The sequence below is a fragment of the Dermacentor andersoni genome, chromosome 9 (genome assembly GCF_023375885.2).
Source record: "Dermacentor andersoni chromosome 9, qqDerAnde1_hic_scaffold, whole genome shotgun sequence".
Classification (NCBI taxonomy): Eukaryota; Metazoa; Arthropoda; class Arachnida; order Ixodida; family Ixodidae; genus Dermacentor; species Dermacentor andersoni.
In genome coordinates, this window is record NC_092822.1 from 29,254,938 (window position 1) to 29,275,079 (window position 20,142).

The 20,142-nt window shown below is 48.4% G+C and overlaps 1 protein-coding gene across 2 annotated transcripts; it reads right to left on the reverse strand.

Moving 5' to 3' along the window:
• Positions 1 to 5,095: 5,095 nt before the first annotated feature.
• Positions 5,096 to 12,272, reverse strand: LOC140213149 (uncharacterized). Of its 2 annotated transcripts, none has more exons than XM_072284312.1 (4): positions 11,456 to 12,272; positions 11,155 to 11,375; positions 9,418 to 9,512; positions 5,096 to 7,367 (listed from the first exon to the last, which is right to left on the reverse strand). In XM_072284312.1, the coding sequence occupies exons 1-4, from the start codon at positions 11,616 to 11,618 to the stop codon at positions 6,899 to 6,901; spliced, it is 948 nt and encodes a 315-aa protein (XP_072140413.1). In that variant the 5' UTR covers positions 11,619 to 12,272; the 3' UTR covers positions 5,096 to 6,898. The 2 variants fall into 2 exon arrangements, with proteins under 2 accessions (XP_072140413.1, XP_072140412.1); XM_072284311.1 differs by having other exon boundaries at positions 9,418 to 9,545.
• Positions 12,273 to 20,142: the final 7,870 nt, after the last annotated feature.

A 20,142-nucleotide genomic window follows, 5' to 3' on the forward strand; every position in this document is an offset into this window, starting at 1 on the left:
GCGTTTTTCCGGGGAAAAATAAAGTGGGTCGAAACCGCTAGTTCTCCGCATATATCGGTTAGCCGGCATGCGTACACGCCGTTTAACGCGATAAATAAACGATCAGGCGAAGAATAATTTTTTCCCGAAAATCGAAAAAACACTAAGCCTATACCCATGAAAATAGCGTTTTTCCGGGGAAAAATAAAGTGGGTCGAAACCGCTAGTTCTCCGCATATATCGGTTCGCCGGCATGCGTAGACGCCGTTTAACGCGATAAATAAACGATCAGGCAAAGAATAATTTTTTCCCGAAAATCGAAAAAACACTAAGCCTATAGCCCATGAAAATAGCGTTTTTCCGGGGAAAAATAAAGTGGGTCGAAACCGCTAGTTCTCCGCATATATCGGTTCGCCGGCATGCGTAGACGCCGTTTAACGCGATAAATAAACGATCAGGCAAAGAATAATTTTTTCCCGAAAATCGAAAAAACAATAATCCTATAGCCCATGAAAATAGCGTTTTTCCGGGGAAAAATAAAGTGGGTCGAAACCGCTAGTTCTCCGCATATATCGGTTAGCCGGCATGCGTAGACGCCGTTTAACGCGATAAGTAAACGATCAGGCGAAGAATAATTTTTTCCCGAAAATCGAAAAAACACTAAGCCTATAGCCCATGAAAATAGCGTTTTTCCGGGGCAAAATAAAGTGGGTCGAAAGCGCTAGTTCTCCGCATATATCGGTTAGCCGGCATGCGTAGACGCCGTTTAACGCGATAAATAAACGATCAGGGAAAGAATAATTTTTTCCCGAAAATCGAAAAAACACTAAGCCTATAGCCCATGAAAATAGCGTTTTTCCGGGGAAAAATAAAGTGGGTCGAAACCGCTAGTTCTCCGCATATATCGGTTCGCCGGCATGCGTAGACGCCGTTTAACGCGATAAATAAACGATCAGGCGAAGAATAACTTTTTCCTGAAAATCGAAAAAACACTAAGCCTATAGCCCATGAAAATAGCGTTTTTCCGGGGCAAAATAAAGTGGGTCGAAAGCGCTAGTTCTCCGCATATATCGGTTAGCCGGCATGCGTAGACGCCGTTTAACGCGATAAGTAAACGATCAGGTGAAGAATAATTTTTTCCCGAAAATCGAAAAAACACTAAGCCTATAGCCCATGAAAATAGCGTTTTTCCGGGGAAAAATAAAGTGGGTCGAAACCGCTAGTTCTCCGCATATATCGGTTCGCCGGCATGCGTAGACGCCGTTTAACGCGATAAATAAACGATCAGGCAAAGAATAATTTTTTCACGAAAATCGAAAAAACACTAAGCCTATAGCCCATGAAAATAGCGTTTTTCCGGGGAAAAATAAAGTGGGTCGAAACCGCTAGTTCTCCGCATATATCGGTTAGCCGGCATGCGTAGACGCCGTTTAACGCGATAAATAAACGATCAGGCGAAGAATAATTTTTTCCCGAAAATCGAAAAAACACTAAGCCTATACCCATGAAAATAGCGTTTTTCCGGGGAAAAATAAAGTGGGTCGAAACCGCTAGTTCTCCGCATATATCGGTTCGCCGGCATGCGTAGACGCCATTTAACGCGATAAGTAAACGATCAGGCGAAGAATAACTTTTTCCCGAAAATCGAAAAAAACACTAAGCCTATAGCCCATGAAGATAGCGTTTTTCCGGGGAAAAATAAAGTGGGTCGAAACCGCTAGTTCTCCGCATATATCGGTTCGCCGGCATGCGTAGACGCCGATTAACGCGATAAATAAACGATCAGGCAAAGAATAATTTTTTCCCGAAAATCGAAAAAACACTAAGCCTATAGCCCATGAAAATAGCGTGTTTCCGGGGAAAAATAAAGTGGGTCGAAACCGCTAGTTCTCCGCATATATCGGTTAGCCGGCATGCGTAGACGCCGTTTAACGCGATAAGTAAACGATCAGGCGAAGAATAATTTTTTCCCGAAAATCGAAAAAACACTAAGCATAGCCCATGAAAATAGCGTTTTTCCGGGGAAAAATAAAGTGGGTCGAAACCGCTAGTTCTCCGCATATATCGGTTCGCCGGCATGCGTAGACGCCGTTTAACGCGATAAATAAACGATCAGGCAAAGAATAATTTTTTCCCGAAAATCGAAAAAACACTAAGCCTATAGCCCATGAAAATAGCGTTTTTCCGGGGAAAAATAAAGTGGGTCGAAACCGCTAGTTCTCCGCATATATCGGTTCGCCGGCATGCGTAGACGCCGTTTGACGCGATAAATAAACGATCAGGCGAAGAATAATTTTTTCCCGAAAATCGAAAAAACACTAAGCCTATAGCCCATGAAAATAGCGTTTTTCCGGGGAAAAATAAAGTGGGTCGAAACCGCTAGTTCTCCGCATATATCGGTTCGCCGGCATGCGTAGACGCCGTTTAACGCGATAAATAAACGATCAGGCAAAGAATAATTTTTTTCCCGAAAATCGAAAAAACACTAAGCCTATAGCCCATGAAAATAGCGTTTTTCCGGGGAAAAATAAATTGGGTCGAAACCGCTAGTTCTTCGCATATATCGGTTCGCCGGCATGCGTAGACGCCGATTAACGCGATAAATAAACGATCAGGCAAAGAATAATTTTTTCCCGAAAATCGAAAAAACACTAAGCCTATAGCCCATGAAAATAGCGTGTTTCCGGGGAAAAATAAAGTGGGTCGAAACCGCTAGTTCTCCGCATATATCGGTTAGCCGGCATGCGTAGACGCCGTTTAACGCGATAAGTAAACGATCAGGCAAAGAATATTTTTTTCCCGAAAATCGAAAAAACACTAAGCCTATAGCCCATGAAAATAGCGTTTTTCCGGGGAAAAATAAAGTGGGTCGAAACCGCTAGTTCTCCGCATATATCGGTTCGCCGGCATGCGTAGACGCCGTTTAACGCGATAAATAAACGATCAGGCAAAGAATAATTTTTTCCCAAAAATCGAAAAAACACTAAGCCTATAATAGCCCATGAAAATAGCGTTTTTCCGGGGAAAAATAAAGTGGGTCGAAACCGCTGTTTCTCCGCATATATCGGTTAGCCGGCATGCGTAGACGCTGTTTAACGCGATAAATAAACGACTAGGCAAAGAATAATTTTTCCCCAAAATCGAAAAAATGGTAAGCCTATTATAGCCCATGAAAATATCGTTTTTCCGACGAAAAATAAAGTGTCTCGAAAGCGCTGGTTCTCTGCATATATCGGTTCTCCGGCATGCGTAGACGCTGTTTAACGCGATAAATAAACGACTAGGCAAAGAATAATTTTTTCCCCCAAATCAAAAAAAATGGTAAGCCCATGAAAATATTGTTTTTCCGACGAAAAATAAAGTGCCTCGAAAGCGCTGGTTCTCTGCATATATCGGTTCTCTGGCATGCGTAGAGGCTGTTTGACGCGATAAATAAACGACTAGGCAAAGAATAATTTTTCCTCAAAATCGAAAAATGGTAAGCCTATTATAGCCCATGAAAATATCGTTTTTCCGACGAAAAATAAAGTGTCTCGAAAGCGCTGGTTCTCTGCATATATCGGTTCTCTGGCATGCGTAGACGCTGTTTAACGCGATAAATAAACGACTAGGCAAAGAATAATTTTTCCCCAAAATCGAAAAAATGGTAAGCATATAGCCCATGAAAATATCGTTTTTCCGACGAAAAATAAAGTGCCTCGAAAGCGCTGGTTCTCTGCATATATCGGTTCTCTGGCATGCGTAGACGCTGTTTAACGCGATAAATAAACGACTAGGCAAAGAATAATTTTTCCCCCAAAATCGAAAAAAGGGTAAGCCTATAGCCCATGAAAATATCGTTTTTCCGACGAAAAATAAAGTGTATCGAAAGCGCTGGTTCTCTGCATATATCGGTCCTCCGGCATGCGTAGACGCCGTTTAACGCGATACATAAACGACTAGGCAAAGAATAATTTTTCCCCAATAATCGAAAAAATGGTAAGCCCATGAAAATATCGTTTTTCCGACGAAAAATAAAGTGCCTCTAATGCACTGGTTCTCCGCATATATCAGTCCCAGGAGATGCGCAGAGGCCGTTTAACGCGACAAATGAACGATTGGGTGAAGAATAATTTTTCCCCTAAAATTGAAAAAATGGTAAGACTATAATGAAAATATCATTTTTACACGAAAAATAAAGCGCCTCAAAGGCGCTGTTTCTCCGCATATATCAGTTTCAGGACATGCGCAGAGGCCGTTTAACGCGAGAAATGAATGATTTTCGTGTCGAACGAAATTTCGATTCTTGTAAGATTTTTCATTTCTCCTAAAAAGCACTTTTCTCTCGCCTAAATCGTTGCCCGTGATATGACGCATGCTTATAAGGGGTTTACGCGAAGAATGAACATCGATTTGAAAATGAGCTTTTTTTGGGAAAAATGCTAAATCTATAGCGCAGGAAAATTTCTATTCTGCGAACATTTTTCACTTCTCAAAAAGCACGTCTATATCGCCTAAATCGTTCCCCGTGATAATACGCGTGCTTATACGGGGTTTACGCGAAGAATAAACACTGATTTGAGAATGAGCCTTTTTGGGAGATATGCTAAGGCTGTTTGCTTATACCAATTTCTTTATTGCGAAGGTTTGTCATATCTCCCAAAAGCGCTTTTTGTCGCTTTAATCGTTCCCAATTGGTTGGACTCCTGAAGAGACGATAATATATCTGGCTCTAGACTTACCATTCTTTGCAGGAAAGCGTTGTGCGTTTGTTCCGCTGGTAAATCCGCATCAGCTCATGCATTAGCCGTTGGGATGATGTATTCGCCGAATCGGAGCTTTGCAAGGAATTTATTTGCCTTCATCATTCATCATTTTTACATGTGTAGGCCCCCAGTCACCATAACTGTACGGGGGACATCATATTAGTAATTTCACAATATAGTAATTATACATTATGGCAACATAGCAGTCACAGGCATAAGACTACAGTGAATTTATGAAGTAGATAATCAAATACAAGAAAGCTGCTTACAATAATTGAAGTTCAAGTCAAACACAAGCAGATGCGATACAACAGGGAAAGAGATAAAAGGAATCATAGGAATGACATTGTATATATATATATATATATATATATATATATATATATATATGTATATATACATATATAAAGGTGAGGTAGCGCAGCAGAATAAGTATATGTAGCAGATAATTAGAAGCAGAAATTATGCAAAGCCAAATATGTGCTTTGCAACGAAAAACTTACAATTTTTAAGAAAAAGAATAAGAAAGACACTGAAATATAGCGAATAAATGCATTACATTAGGCAAGTACAGATGCTATGCAAGAGGCAACATTTCTATGAAAAATAAGGATGACAATGGGAGATGGAGAATAACACGATACGTTAAGCAAATACAGAAGCATTCAAAACGTTAAAATAAATTTCTATGCAATGTATGCTCATTGTAATCAGTCTGTAGCCATACTGTCGTTAGCAAATGTTTCTTCGTATATCTCTTGAATGTTTTTCTTTATTTATTTATATAAACTGCAACCTCAATGAGGGTATTGCAGGAGTGGGATGAACAAGAAACATACAAACATTTATAAACAAGCGGGAACTATTTGAGTGGTAGCGAACCGATGTTGCCCGGTAATAAATTCCGGAGTTCAGTTGTAGATAGAAAAAAAAGCTAAATATAAAGAAATCAGTCAGGCCAAGAAAAATGAAATATTTAGAGCATGGTGAGTCCTTGAAGGTGAGGGTTTGGAAAAAGTCAGATAGCTATCTAGTGAAGAGAGCCGAGGAGAATAGAATAACGTGTGAAGGAATTTTAGGCATTCAAGTTTGCGAAGCTCAGCAATTGAAGTGAAAGCAAGTAAGGGAAGAGAGTTAGACGGCGAAAAGGCCTTGCCATATCTCCTACAAACAAAACGCACGGCCTATTTGGGACTGATGCTAGATTTTTAACGTCACAGTGCCTGTATGGGTTCTATAAAACGCAGCCATATTCGAGAATGGGGAGAACAAAGGTTTTATATGTTAGAAGTTTAGTTTCTTGAGGAGTAAGACGCAGCGTACAATGTAAGCAACCTAGACTTTTAGGGCCTTGTTACAAGTGACATTACTGTGTTAGTAAGATACCTAAATATTTGAATTCGTACACTCTATTTAAAGTAATATTATTAAAGGCATATGCAAAGATGGAAGGGCCTGAGCGTAGTGTAAAGGACATGGAGACAGTTTTGGAAAAGTAGATATTCATTTGCCATGCTTTTGACCAGTTACACAAGTCAGGAAAAGAATTGTTAAGGACGACATGATCAGTTGGAGATTGAATTGAATGATATAAAACGCAATCGCCAGCAAAAAGGCGTTTTTTAGCTTAGGTTCGTAGGGTGAGATCACTCTAAAGCAGTAATATAAGAGGACCCAGTACTGAGCCTTGCGGAACACATGAGGAAACAGGCATCAAGGGTGAGTTAGTAGAGTTGAAACGCACATATTGTGTAGCGCTGGGAAAGAAAGTGAGACAGTGTAGAAGACCTTTGAAAAGTCTGCAAAATTAGCATAAATCTGATCCCCTATGTCTAAAGAGCTGCTGATGTGGTGAACGAATTCTGTAAGTTGTGTTAGAGTTCTGAGGCCACGTCTAAAACCATGCTAGAAGTTCATAAAATTTTACTAGTTTCAAGAAATTCCACAATATGTTTAAAGATAATGTTTTCGAGTAGTTTACATGAATGTGCTGTTAAGGAGATGGGCCTGTAGCTAGATAACAATTGTACGTTACCAGACTTAAATAAGGGGAAAACTGAAGCCAGTTTCCACGAGAGAGGAAGGTGGCGGCTGAGAGAGATTTACTAAAAATAATTTTTAGATGTCTGGTGCACCAAAGAGAGTATCGAACGAGGAAAACAGTCGGAACACCGTCAGGAACACACGACTTCTTGGCGTCTAAGTTTAGGATCAAATACACCATCAGGAGACATTGATAAATCTTCAATTGGAGGGTACGGTTCAGAATCAAAAACAGGGATTAAGAAATTATCAGTCATAAAGACAGAGTGGAAGTGGGTGTTGCCTCGCCCACCGAAGAAGGGAACTGCCGGGGACGCTTTTGCAGCCGTAAGCCATGTCGTCGTGGAACTTGGTCGGTCGTTGATTGGCCGGTGGATTGTGACGTAAATCCTGTCAGGCGGAGTATGCGGGACACGGGCCGATGAAGCGAGGAGCAAGCTGCCGCTGTTATCCGCAAGGAAGGTAGGGTCGTCCAGGCGTTGACCGCCCGGCATATCCACGACACGACGAGGGAACGATGATAACGTCTGGTGCAGCGCGACGTCAGGGACATGGGCAGCAGCATTCTGGGAACACGGAGGCAGCAAGGCAGCCGGCGAACTGCGTAATGAAGAGACAGCGCAGGGTGAACATGGTGCACATGCCGCTGTAGCTACGCCTACTGTGTTGTGCGTCACGCTTTAAAGTGGGTGGTAGGGAATTCGAGTAGCTAATGGCCGTAGAAAGGGAAGTAAACATTGCATAAGCACAGTTTATTCGAGGCAGTAAAAAAAATTGTTGTATGAGGAAAATCTCGTTTTGTTAGTGTTGGTAAGAGCAGATCTATTAAATGTATATAAAATTATTTTATTGTTTAGTGTGCGGTATATTAGTAAAGCCAATTTGAGCTGGAGCATATAGCGTACTGGTAGTATGTTTAAGTGAAAATTAGTGCTGCATGTGACATGTAACTCGAGCAATTGATTATTCTCAAGGCTTGATCTTGTAAATATTGTAGACGTGTTATGCACGCGGCATATGTGTTTTCCCTAACTGAGATACAGTACCCTAACTCGCTATGTATAACTGTGTAATAAAGTGACGATCTGATGATTGTGGGAAATTCGAGTGCATTAAAGTTAGTGCTCTTATTCCAAAAGCATTTTTAGGTCCTGTCAACATGCAAGTTAAACTTAAGGTGTGGGTCAAGTCTGACGCAAAGAAACACAACTTCATGTGCAGGTGAAATAACGAGTTTGTTAGATGAGCGGTGGTGAGGGCGCGATGGCACGTTGATGTGTATGAAAAAGCATAAACTGCGTTTTGAAAATGTTCATCTGAAGTTTATTACTTGTGCACCACGCGAATAAATTGTTTAGGTGAAAATTCAGTCGGTTTATTACAATATTTATGCATTTGCTATAAGTAAATATATTGGTGTCATCAGCATATAGTATAGATGAAGTACTGGTTAAACAGTGAGGAAGATCATTAATGTACACGAGGAAAAGGGCCTAAGAGCGAGCTTAGTGGCCCACCCCTAGTGACTAATTTATTACGTGAGAGTGAACCACCAATATGTACAGCTTGCGTTCTGTTAGTCAACTGCCGATGAGCGAAAGAGCTGGGCCACGAATGCCCAGAGCTTCTAGCTTGTAAGAAAGAATGTTATAACAGAAGGTGTCAAATGCTTTACTGAAGCCAACGAAAACTCAGCCAACAAAATAGCAGTTGTCAAAGGCGTGTTTTAGTTTGTCAATGAATGATGTTACGGCTATTTCGGTCGAATAACCTTTACGAAACCCGTATTGATCCGGCGAGAGAAGATTAAATTTGTGAAAGTAGTTTGTTAAGTTGTTTACAAGTAGTTTCTCAATAACTTTACTAAAACAAGCATAACATGCAGAATCGGTTGTAGTTTGAAATTTGTCCTTTGTCACCTTTTTTGAACATAGGAGTTATTTTACTGTTTTTTTAATTCGTAGGAGTAAACGACTGTTTGAAATATGCAGTTAATAATGTGCGCGAGTACGTCGCCGATATCAGAAGATAATAATTTGAGTTTGGAGAGTTGCAAATCATCAAGGCCGGCACCACTAGTTCCTAAATTAGCGACTGAATCGGACACTTCTTTGGGTAACGTAGGGCAAAAGGAAAAGGAATTAGGGGTTTGGCCAAGTACTGGCTGTTGTATACTGTTTTGTGAATAATCATGTATAGGACAGAAAAAAGCATCATTTCATTTGCAATATCAGTGACTTCCATTACTACCCTTGTTCCTGTATTACGCTTGTTCAGTGTCTAGTTTGGTAAAGACAGGTGAAGAAAGGACCTAATGGTATCGTAGGCCTTTCGGGTATTGCTTTTGCGCTTAACGATCGATTTCTCAAAGTAGGAGCACTTGGCTTATTTCAAGAGTTCGCTAAGTCTATTATAATAAGTTATGTACCGCGACTTCAACGTTACATTAAAGGGTTGGCATTTTAATTTTTATTAAGGTTATCACATTTATTAGTACTTTGTAAGGAGGATACGGTTGTACATGGGTTCCTAGGGGTTCAGAAATAGTGAGTATCCTGTGTTATGTTCGTACATTCTTAGGACACGCTTGTAGATTTGTTATTAAATTGTGGGAAAGCCAGGATTTCCGCAGTCAACGAGTTTGGCTTACCGGCGTTTCTTTGTTGTGATGGCTCCTGCTGAGCGCGCCCAGGTGGATCCTTTTTTTGCAGTGCTGGTAGCCCCCCGGAGCGACCCAGCAGTTGTCTGCCATAGAAAGAATCGGGTTCCAGTTGATTTCTGCAAATTGATTAATGAACTGAGTGGTGTGAAAGCTAGCGCTTTTTATGTTTCGGCAGTATAGCTGGTTAATAGATTTTAATAGAACGAATACGGAAAAGTGGTTCCTTATGGGAACAGCGACTACGCCGGCACATTGCTCTAGGCGTAAGTTTGATAATACATGGTCTATTATTGAATGTGATCCGGACGGAGGACATCTTGTGGGTATGGTTATTAATAAATCTAGGCCATATCCTGCATAGCACTTGGTGTAATTGGAGCAATGACTATCAAAGGGGTTAGTAATATGTATGTTTTTGTACGCCATTGTACGCCAATATGTACGCCATTTTTGTTTACGTTTGCAATGATATTAAAGATAGCATCTAGTTGGAAACAAGAACTAGCGAAACAAGATGATCGGAAGCGATATACCAGTCGAATTATTGTGTTCCTACTGTTAGCTTAAAGAAAATATTTATCGAATTTAAAAATACAGGTTCCACCTTAGGTCAAGAGAAAGAGAGATCATGGCGACTAGGATATGGCTGGTTACCTTAGACGAGAATTACTAAACCACCATACCAAACGTGCTTTCCAACACATACTTCCATGGTGTATCCGGGAATACCAAACATATTACCATCAGCATTTGTCAGCCGTGCTTCTGGAGGCAAATGATACTTAAAGGGTTATGTAGATTACAAAAGAAATCTATCATGTTATCATAGTTGTATCATAGTCATAACAGTTATCATAACTGTTAACTATGAACTATGTATGTTAAGGTGAATCAGATGGTGTTATTAATGAATGTTTCAGTTCTTCTGAACAATTATACATTGTCTGGAATATTTATTCGATTTGATATGAAAAAAAAAAAGGTTTGGACGGCTACGAGGCGATTAGCGAAAGGTCGGGTGCGCTAGATATGACGTTCACGCGGCTCCCTTCTGTCTTTCGCGCTTTAATGCGGCAGTTGTCCGTCCATAGGAGTTTCCACTTGTGCAGTCTTTTTAGTTCGAGGGAATGAGCAAACAGACGTTTGTTTTTTTGCGCTGAGTAGCCGCCAATAAAGACCTTGGTCTCTGCGAGTGGGGGGGAAGCCTGAAGTGGCAGTGTTTAGTCCTGTTTCCGGGCTTTACTTACGAATTCAGCCTTTTTAGAGCGGGAACAGAAGCATGCTATTATATGTTTATCATTCTTCGCGGGGACGTGGTGAACAGTGTCCACGTTAGATGGCGCCACAGGGCAGCTAATCTCGTCATTGCTTTTGCAGAACAGCGACACAGTTCTCAAGCTGCGTGCAGGGCACACCCTCGATCTCGACATTGCTTGCGCGAGAATACTGCTCCATGTTAGAAACCCTTCTAGCCAGCATTTCGTTTTCTTTTGTACGCGTCTTGTTCTCTGCACTCAAAGCATCACATGTTCCATAGGTTCTTCATACAACTGGTTGATCATGCGCAAACTCCCACGCATTTCTGCGGTTACTTGCCGAAGGGCATCAACAACACGAGGAAGTTCTGCATTACTAGGCATCGCTAAAAAACCGCGCCAGTAACCTTGGCAGCAGCAGGCGTGACAAAACAAAAGCGGCAAATGCCGTATAAAAGTGAAGACTAACCTGCACGGCTAAAAAGTTTGGCTTAGCGGCGTTTCCTTGTTGCCACAGCCAATGGAGCCCAGTGAAGCGCACGCCCAGGCGGATCCTTCTATTGCAGTGCTGGTTCCGCCTCGGAGCGACCCAGTTCAGTGATAGCGCTGTGACCCCGCAGCAGGTGTCCTCGGTGATGTTGATTGGCAGTGATGATGGGCATGAAGTCCTCGTGCCAGGATATCTGAATGCTTGTCACCACAATGGAGGAGAAAATCAGCGCTTGCCGATGACCGTGCTCTAATCTGCGCAATCAACGAGTTTGGCTTACCGGCGTTTCCTCGTTGCCACGGCTCCTGCAGCCAAGTGAGGCGTGGGGCCGGGCGGATCAATTTTTGCAGTTCTGGTAACGCCACTGACTGACCCAGTGAAGTGGTAGCGCTGTGAGACCTCAGCAGGTGTCGCCGGTGATGACTGGCAGGGATGGCGGGCATGAAGTCCTCGTGGCAGGATATCTAAATGCTTGTCACCACAATGCAGGACGACATCAGCGCTTGCCGATGACCGCGCTCCAATCTGCGCAATCAACGAGTTTGGCTTAGCGGCGTTTCCTCGTTGCCACGGCTCCTGCGGCCAAGTGAAGCATGGGGCCGGGTGGAGCCTTGTTGCAGTGCTGTTCGCGCCACGGAACAACCCAGTGAAGTGGTAGCGTTGTGAGGCCGCAGCAGGTGTCCTCGGTGATGTTGATTGGCAGTGATGACGGGCATGAAGTCCTTGTGCCTGGATATCTCAATCCTTGTCACCCTAACGGTGGTGGAAATCAGCACTTGGCGATGAGCGTGCTCCAATCTGCGCAATCAAAGAGTTTGGCTTACCGGCGCTTCCTCGTTGCCATGGCTCCTGCGGCCAAGTGAAGCATGGGGCCGGGTGGAGCCTTGCTGCAGTGCTGTTTTCGCCACGGGAGGACCCAGTGAAGTGGTAACGCTGGGAGACCTCAGCAGGTGTCCCCGGTAATGTTGATTGGCAGTGATGACGTGCATGAAGTCCTCGTGCCTGGATATCTGAATGCTTGTCACCCTAACGGTGGTGAAAATCAGCGCTTGGCGTTGAGCGTTCTCCAATCTGCGCAATCAACGAGTTTGGCTTACCGGCGTTTCCTCGTTGCCACGGCTCCTGCAGCCAAGTGAGGCGTGGGGCCGGGCGGATCAATTTTTGCAGTTCTGGTAACGCCACTGACTGACCCAGTGAAGTGGTAGCGCTGTGAGACCTCAGCAGGTGTCGCCGGTGATGACTGGCAGGGATGGCGGGCATGAAGTCCTCGTGGCAGGATATCTAAATGCTTGTCACCACAATGCAGGACGACATCAGCGCTTGCCGATGACCGCGCTCCAATCTGCGCAATCAACGAGTCTGGCTTAGCGGCGTTTCCTCGTTGCCACGGCTCCTGCGGCCAAGTGAAGCATGGGGCCGGGTGGAGCCTTGCTGCAGTGCTGTTTTCGCCACGGAACAACCCAGTGAAGTGGTAACGCTGGGAGACCTCAGCAGGTGTCCCCGGTAATGTTGATTGGCAGTGATGACGTGCATGAAGTCCTCGTGCCTGGATATCTGAATGCTTGTCACCCTAACGGTGGTGAAAATCAGCGCTTGGCGTTGAGCGTTCTCCAATCTGCGCAATCAACGAGTTTTGCTTACCGGCGTTTCCTCGTTGCCACGGCTGCTGCGGCCAAGTGAAGCATGGGGCCGGTTGGAGCCTTGTTGCAGTGCTGTTCGCGCCACGGAACAACCCAGTGAAGTGGTAGCGTTGTGAGGCCGCAGCAGGTGTCCTCGGTGATGTTGATTGGCAGTGATGACGGGCAGGAAGTCCTTGTGCCTGGATATCTCAATCCTTGTCACCCTAACGGTGGTGGAAATCAGCACTTGGCGATGAGCGTGCTCCGATCTGCGCAATCAACGAGTTTGGCTTACCGGCGTTTCTTCGTAGCCATGGCTCCTGCGGCCAAGTGAAGCATGGGGCCGGGTGGAGCCTTGTTGCAGTGCTGTTCGCGCCACGGGAGGACCCAGTGAAGTGGTAACGCTGGGAGACCTCAGCAGGTGTCCCCGGTGATGTTGATTGGCAGTGTTGACGGGCATGAAGTCCTCGTGCCTGGATATCTGAATGCTTGTCACCCTAACGGTGGTGGAAATCAGCGCTTGGCGATGAGCGTGCTCCGATCTCCGCAATCAACGAGTTTGGCTTACCGGCGTTTCCTCGTTGCCACGGCTCCAGCGGCCAATTGAAACGTAGGGCCGGGCGGATAATTTTTTGCAGCTCTGGTAGCGCCACGGAACGACCCAGTGAAGTGGTAGCGCTGGGAGACCGCAGCAGGTGTCCTCGGTGATGTTGATTGGCAGTGATGACGGGCATGAAGTCCTCGTGCCTGGATATCTGAATGCTTGCCACCCTAATTGTGGTGGAAATCAGCACTTGGCGATGAGCGTGCTCCGATCTGCGCAATCAACGAGTTTGGCTTACCGGCGTTTCTTCGTAGCCATGGCTCCTGCGGCCAAGTGAAGCATGGGGCCGGGTGGAGCCTTGTTGCAGTGCTGTTTTCGCCACGGGAGGACCCAGTGAAGTGGTAGCGCTGGGAGACCTCAGCAGGTGTCCCCGGTGATGTTGATTGGCAGTGATCACGGGCGTGAAGTCCTCGTGCCTGGATATCTGAATGCTTGTCACCCTAACGGTGGTGGAAATCAGCGCTTGGCGTTGAGCGTGCTCCAATCTGCGCAATCAACGAGTTTGGCTTACCGGCATTTCCTCGTTGCCACGGCTCCTGCGGCCAATTGAAACGTAGGGCCGGGCGGATAATTTTTTGCAGCTCTGGTAGCGCCACGGAACGACCCAGTGAAGTGGTAGCGCTGTGAGACCGCAGCAGGTGTCCTCGGTGATGTTGATTGGCAGTGATGACGGGCATGAAGTCCTCGTGCCTGGATATCTGAATGCTTGTCACCCTAACGGTGGTGAAAATCAGCGCTTGGCGATGAGCGTGCTCCGATCTCCGCAATCAACGAGTTTGGCTTACCGGCGTTTCCTCGTTGCCACGGCTCCTGCGGCCAATTGAAACGTAGGGCCGGGCGGATAATTTTTTGCAGCTCTGGTAGCGCCACGGAACGACCCAGTGAAGTGGTAGCGCTGGGAGACCGCAGCAGGTGTCCTCGGTGATGTTGATTGGCAGTGATGACGGGCATGAAGTCCTCGTGCCTGGATATCTGAATGCTTGTCACCCTAACGGTGGTGGAAATCAGCGCTTGGCGATGAGCGTGATCCGATCTCCGCAATCAACGAGTTTGGCTTACCGGCGTTTCCTCGTTGCCACGGCTCCAGCGGCCAATTGAAACGTAGGGCCGGGGGGATAATTTTTTGCAGCTCTGGTAGCGCCACGGAACGACCCAGTGAAGTGGTAGCGCTGGGAGACCGCAGCAGGTGTCCTCGGTGATGTTGATTGGCAGTGATGACGGGCATGAAGTCCTCGTGCCTGGATATCTGAATGCTTGCCACCCTAATTGTGGTGGAAATCAGAGCTTGGCGTTGAGCGTGCTCCAATCTGCGCAATCAACGAGTTTGGCTTACCGGCGTTTCCTCGTTTCCATGGCTCCTGCGGCCAAGTGAAGCATGGGGCCGGGTGGAGCCTTGTTGCAGTGCTGTTTTCGCCACGGGAGGACCCAGTGAAGTGGTAGCGCTGGGAGACCTCAGCAGGTGTCCCCGGTGATGTTGATTGGCAGTGATCACGGGCGTGAAGTCCTCGTGCCTGGATATCTGAATGCTTGTCACCCTAACGGTGGTGGAAATCAGCGCTTGGCGTTGAGCGTGCTCCAATCTGCGCAATCAACGAGTTTGGCTTACCGGCGTTTCCTCGTTGCCACGGCTCCTGCGGCCAATTGAAACGTAGGGCCGGGCGGATAATTTTTTGCAGCTCTGGTAGCGCCACGGAACGACCCAGTGAAGTGGTAGCGCTGTGAGACCGCAGCAGGTGTCCTCGGTGATGTTGATTGGCATGATGACGGGCATGAAGTCCTCGTGCCTGGATATCTGAATGCTTGTCACCCTAACGGTGGTGAAAATCAGCGCTTGGCGATGAGCGTGCTCCGATCTCCGCAATCAACGAGTTTGGCTTACCGGCGTTTCCTCGTTGCCACGGCTCCTGCGGCCAATTGAAACGTAGGGCCGGGCGGATAATTTTTTGCAGCTCTGGTAGCGCCACGGAACGACCCAGTGAAGTGGTAGCGCTGGGAGACCGCAGCAGGTGTCCTCGGTGATGTTGATTGGCAGTGATGACGGGCATGAAGTCCTCGTGCCTGGATATCTGAATGCTTGTCACCCTAACGGTGGTGGAAATCAGCGCTTGGCGTTGAGCGTGCTCCGATCTCCGCAATCAAGGAGTTTGGCTTACCGGCGTTTCCTCGTAGCCATGGCTCTTGCGGCCAAGTGAAGCATGGGGCCGGGTGGAGCCTTGTTGCAGTGGTGTTCGCGCCACAGAAGAACCCAGTGAAGTGGTAGCGCTGTGAGACCACAGCAGGTGTCGTCGGTGATCTTGATTGGCAGTGATGACGGGCATGAAGTCCTCGTGCCTGGATATCTGAATCCATGTCACCCTAACGGTGGTGGAAATCAGCGCTTGGTGATGAGCGTGCTCCGATCTGCGCAATCAACGAGCTTGGCTTACCGGCGGTTCCTCGTTGCCACGGCTCCTGCGGCCAAGTGAAGCATGGGACCGGGTGGAGCCTTGTTGCAGTGCTGCTTGCGCCACGGAACAACCCGTTGAAGTGGTAGCGCTGTGAGACCGCAGCAGGTGTCCTCGGTGATGTTGATTGGCAGTGGTGACGGGCATGAAGTCCTCGTGCCTGGATATCTGAATGCTTGTCACCCTAACGGTGGTGGAAATCAGCGCTTGGCGTTGAGCGTGCTCCAATCTGCGCAATCAACGAGTTTGGCTTACCGGCGTTTCCTCGTTGCCACGGCTCCTGCGGCCAAGTGAAGCATGGGACCGGGTGGAGCCTTGTTGCAGTGCTGCTTGCGCCACGAAACAACCCAGTGAAGTGGTAGCGCTGTGAGACCGCAGCAGGTGTCCTCGGTGATGTTGATTGGCAGTGATGACGGGCAGGAAGTCCTCGTGCCTGGATATCTGAATGCTTGTCACCCTAACGGTGGTGGAAATCAGCGCTTGGCGTTGAGCGTGCTCCAATCTGGGCAATCAACGAGTTTGGCTTACCGGCGTTTCCTCGTTGCCACGGCTCTTGCGGCCAAGTGAAGCATGGGGCCGGGTGGAGCCTTGTTGCAGTGCTGTTCGCGCCACGGAACAACCCAGTGAAGTGGTAGCGCTGTGAGACCGCAGCAGGTGTCCTCGGTGATGTTGATTGGCAGTGATGACGGGCAGGAAGTCCTCGTGCCTGGATATCTGAATGCTTGTCACCCTAACGGTGGTGGAAATCAGCACTTGGCGATGAGCGTGCTCCGATCTGCGCAATCAACGAGTTTGGCTTACCGGCGTTTCTTCGTAGCCATGGCTCCTGCGGCCAAGTGAAGCATGGGGCCGGGTGGAGCCTTGTTGCAGTGCTGTTCGCGCCACGGGAGGACCCAGTGAAGTGGTAACGCTGGGAGACCTCAGCAGGTGTCCCTGGTGATGTTGATTGGCAGTGATGACGGGCATGAAGTCGTCGTGCCTGGATATCTTAATGCTTGTCACCCTAACGGTGGTGGAAATCAGCGCTTGGCGATGAGCGTGCTCCGATCTCCGCAATCAAGGAGTTTGACTTACCGGCGTTTCCTCGTTGCCACGGCTCCTGCGGCCAAGTGAAGCATGGGGCCGGGTGGAGCCTTGTTGCAGTGCTGTTCGCGCCACGGAACAACCCAGTGAAGTGGTAGCGCTGTGAGACCACAGCAGGTGTCGTCGGTGATGTTGATTGGCAGTGATGACGGGCATGAAGTCCTCGTGCATGGATATCTGAATGCTTGTCACCCTAACGGTGGTGGAAATCGGCTTGGCGATGAGCGTGCTCCAATCTGCGCAATCAACGAGTTTGGCTTACCGGCGTTTCCTCGTAGCCATGGCTCTTGCGGCCAAGTGAAGCATGGGGCCGGGTGGAGCCTTGTTGCAGTGCTGTTCGCGCCACGGAACAACCCAGTGCAGTGGTAGCGCTGTGAGACCGCAGCAGGTGTCCTCGGTGATGTTGATTGGCAGTGATGACGGGCATGAAGTCCTCGTGCATGGATATCTGAATGCTTGTCACCCTAACGGTGGTGGAAATCAGCGCTTGGCGTTGAGCGTGCTCCGATCTCCGCAATCAAGGAGTTTGGCTTACCGGCGTTTCCTCGTAGCCATGGCTCTTGCGGCCAAGTGAAGCATGGGGCCGGGTGGAGCCTTGTTGCAGTGGTGTTCGCGCCACAGAAGAACCCAGTGAAGTGGTAGCGCTGTGAGACCACAGCAGGTGTCGTCGGTGATGTTGATTGGCAGTGATGACGGGCATGAAGTCCTCGTGCCTGGATATCTGAATCCTTGTCACCCTAACGGTGGTGGAAATCAGCGCTTGGCGTTGAGCGTGCTCCGATCTCCGCAATCAAGGAGTTTGGCTTACCGGCGTTTCCTCGTAGCCATGGCTCTTGCGGCCAAGTGAAGCATGGGGCCGGGTGGAGCCTTGTTGCAGTGGTGTTCGCGCCACAGAAGAACCCAGTGAAGTGGTAGCGCTGTGAGACCGCAGCAGGTGTCCTCGGTGATGTTGATTGGCAGTGATGACGGGCAGGAAGTCCTCGTGCCTGGATATCTGAATGCTTGTCCCCCTAACGGTGGTGGAAATCAGCGCTTGGCGTTGAGCGTGCTCCAATCTGCGCAATCAACGAGTTTGGCTTACCGGCGTTTCCTCGTTGCCACGGCTCCTGCGGCCAAGTGAAGCATGGGGCCGGGTGGAGCCTTGTTGTAGTGCTGTTCGCGCCACGGAACAACCCAGTGAAGTGTTAGCCCTGTGAGACCGCAGCAGGTGTCCCCGGTGATGTTGATTGGCAGTGATGACGGCCATGAAGTCCTCGTGCCTGGATATCTGAATGCTTGTCACCCTAACGGTGGTGGAAATCAGCACTTGGCGTTGAGCGTGCTCCAATCTGCGCAATCAACGAGTTTGGCTTACCGGCGTTTCCTCGTTGCCATGGCTCCTGCGGGCCAAGTGAAGCATGGGGCCGGGTGGAGCCTTGTTGCAGTGCTGTTCGCGCCACGGAACAACCCAGTGAAGTGGTAGCGCTGTGAGACCGCAGCAGGTGTCCTCGGTGATGTCGATTGGCAGTGATGACGGGCAGGAAGTCCTCGTGCCTGGATATCTGAATGCTTGTCCCCCTAACGGTGGTGGAAATCAGCGCTTGGCGTTGAGCGTGGTCCAATCTGCGCAATCAATGAGTTTGGCTTACCGGCGTTTCCTCGTTGCGACGGCTCTTGCGGCCAAGTGAAGCATGGGGCCGGGCGGATAATTTTTTGCAGCTCTGGTAGCGCCACGGAACGACCCAGTGAAGTGGTAGCGCTGGGAGACCGCAGCAGGTGTCCTCGGTGATGTTGATCGGCAGTGATGACGGGCATGAAGTCCTCGTGCCTGGATATCTGAATGCTTGTCACCCTAACGGTGGTGGAAATCAGCGCTTGGCGATGAGCGTGCTCCGATCTCCGCAATCAACGAGTTTGGCTTACCGGCGTTTCTTCGTAGCCATGGCTCCTGCGGCCAAGTGAAGCATGGGGCCGGGTGGAGCCTTGTTGCAGTGCTGTTCGCGCCACGGAACAACCCAGTGCAGTGGTAGCGCTGTGAGACCGCAGCAGGTGTCCTCGGTGATGTTGATTGGCAGTGATGACGGGCATGAAGTCCTCGTGCATGGATATCTGAATGCTTGTCACCCTAACGGTGGTGGAAATCAGCGCTTGGCGTTGAGCGTGCTCCGATCTCCGCAATCAAGGAGTTTGGCTTACCGGCGTTTCCTCGTAGCCATGGCTCTTGCGGCCAAGTGAAGCATGGGGCCGGGTGGAGCCTTGTTGCAGTGGTGTTCGCGCCACAGAAGAACCCAGTGAAGTGGTAGCGCTGTGAGACCACAGCAGGTGTCGTCGGTGATGTTGATTGGCAGTGATGACGGGCATGAAGTCCTCGTGCCTGGATATCTGAATCCTTGTCACCCTAACGGTGGTGGAAATCAGCGCTTGGCGTTGAGCGTGCTCCGATCTCCGCAATCAAGGAGTTTGGCTTACCGGCGTTTCCTCGTAGCCATGGCTCTTGCGGCCAAGTGAAGCATGGGGCCGGGTGGAGCCTTGTTGCAGTGGTGTTCGCGCCACAGAAGAACCCAGTGAAGTGGTAGCGCTGTGAGACCGCAGCAGGTGTCCTCGGTGATGTTGATTGGCAGTGATGACGGGCAGGAAGTCCTCGTGCCTGGATATCTGAATGCTTGTCCCCCTAACGGTGGTGGAAATCAGCGCTTGGCGTTGAGCGTGCTCCAATCTGCGCAATCAACGAGTTTGGCTTACCGGCGTTTCCTCGTTGCCACGGCTCCTGCGGCCAAGTGAAGCATGGGGCCGGGTGGAGCCTTGTTGTAGTGCTGTTCGCGCCACGGAACAACCCAGTGAAGTGTTAGCCCTGTGAGACCGCAGCAGGTGTCCCCGGTGATGTTGATTGGCAGTGATGACGGCCATGAAGTCCTCGTGCCTGGATATCTGAATGCTTGTCACCCTAACGGTGGTGGAAATCAGCACTTGGCGTTGAGCGTGCTCCAATCTGCGCAATCAATGAGTTTGGCTTACCGGCGTTTCCTCGTTGCGACGGCTCTTGCGGCCAAGTGAAGCATGGGGCCGGGCGGATAATTTTTTGCAGCTCTGGTAGCGCCACGGAACGACCCAGTGAAGTGGTAGCGCTGTGAGACCGCAGCAGGTGTCCTCGGTGATGTTGATCGGCAGTGATGACGGGCATGAAGTCCTCGTGCCTGGATATCTGAATGCTTGTCACCCTAACGGTGGTGGAAATCAG

Coding starts and splice junctions, on each gene's coding strand:
- LOC140213149 (XM_072284311.1), bottom strand. CDS start 11,618: ATGCCCGCCATCCCTGCCAGTCATCACCGGCGACACCTGCTGAGGTCT. Junction 9,546..11,154: donor CAAACTTTTTAGCCGTGCAG/GTTAGTCTTCAC, acceptor ATCAATTTGCAG/AAATCAACTGGAACCCGATT. Junction 7,368..9,417: donor ATCACAACAAAGAAACGCCG/GTAAGCCAAACT, acceptor TTCATTACGCAG/TTCGCCGGCTGCCTTGCTGC.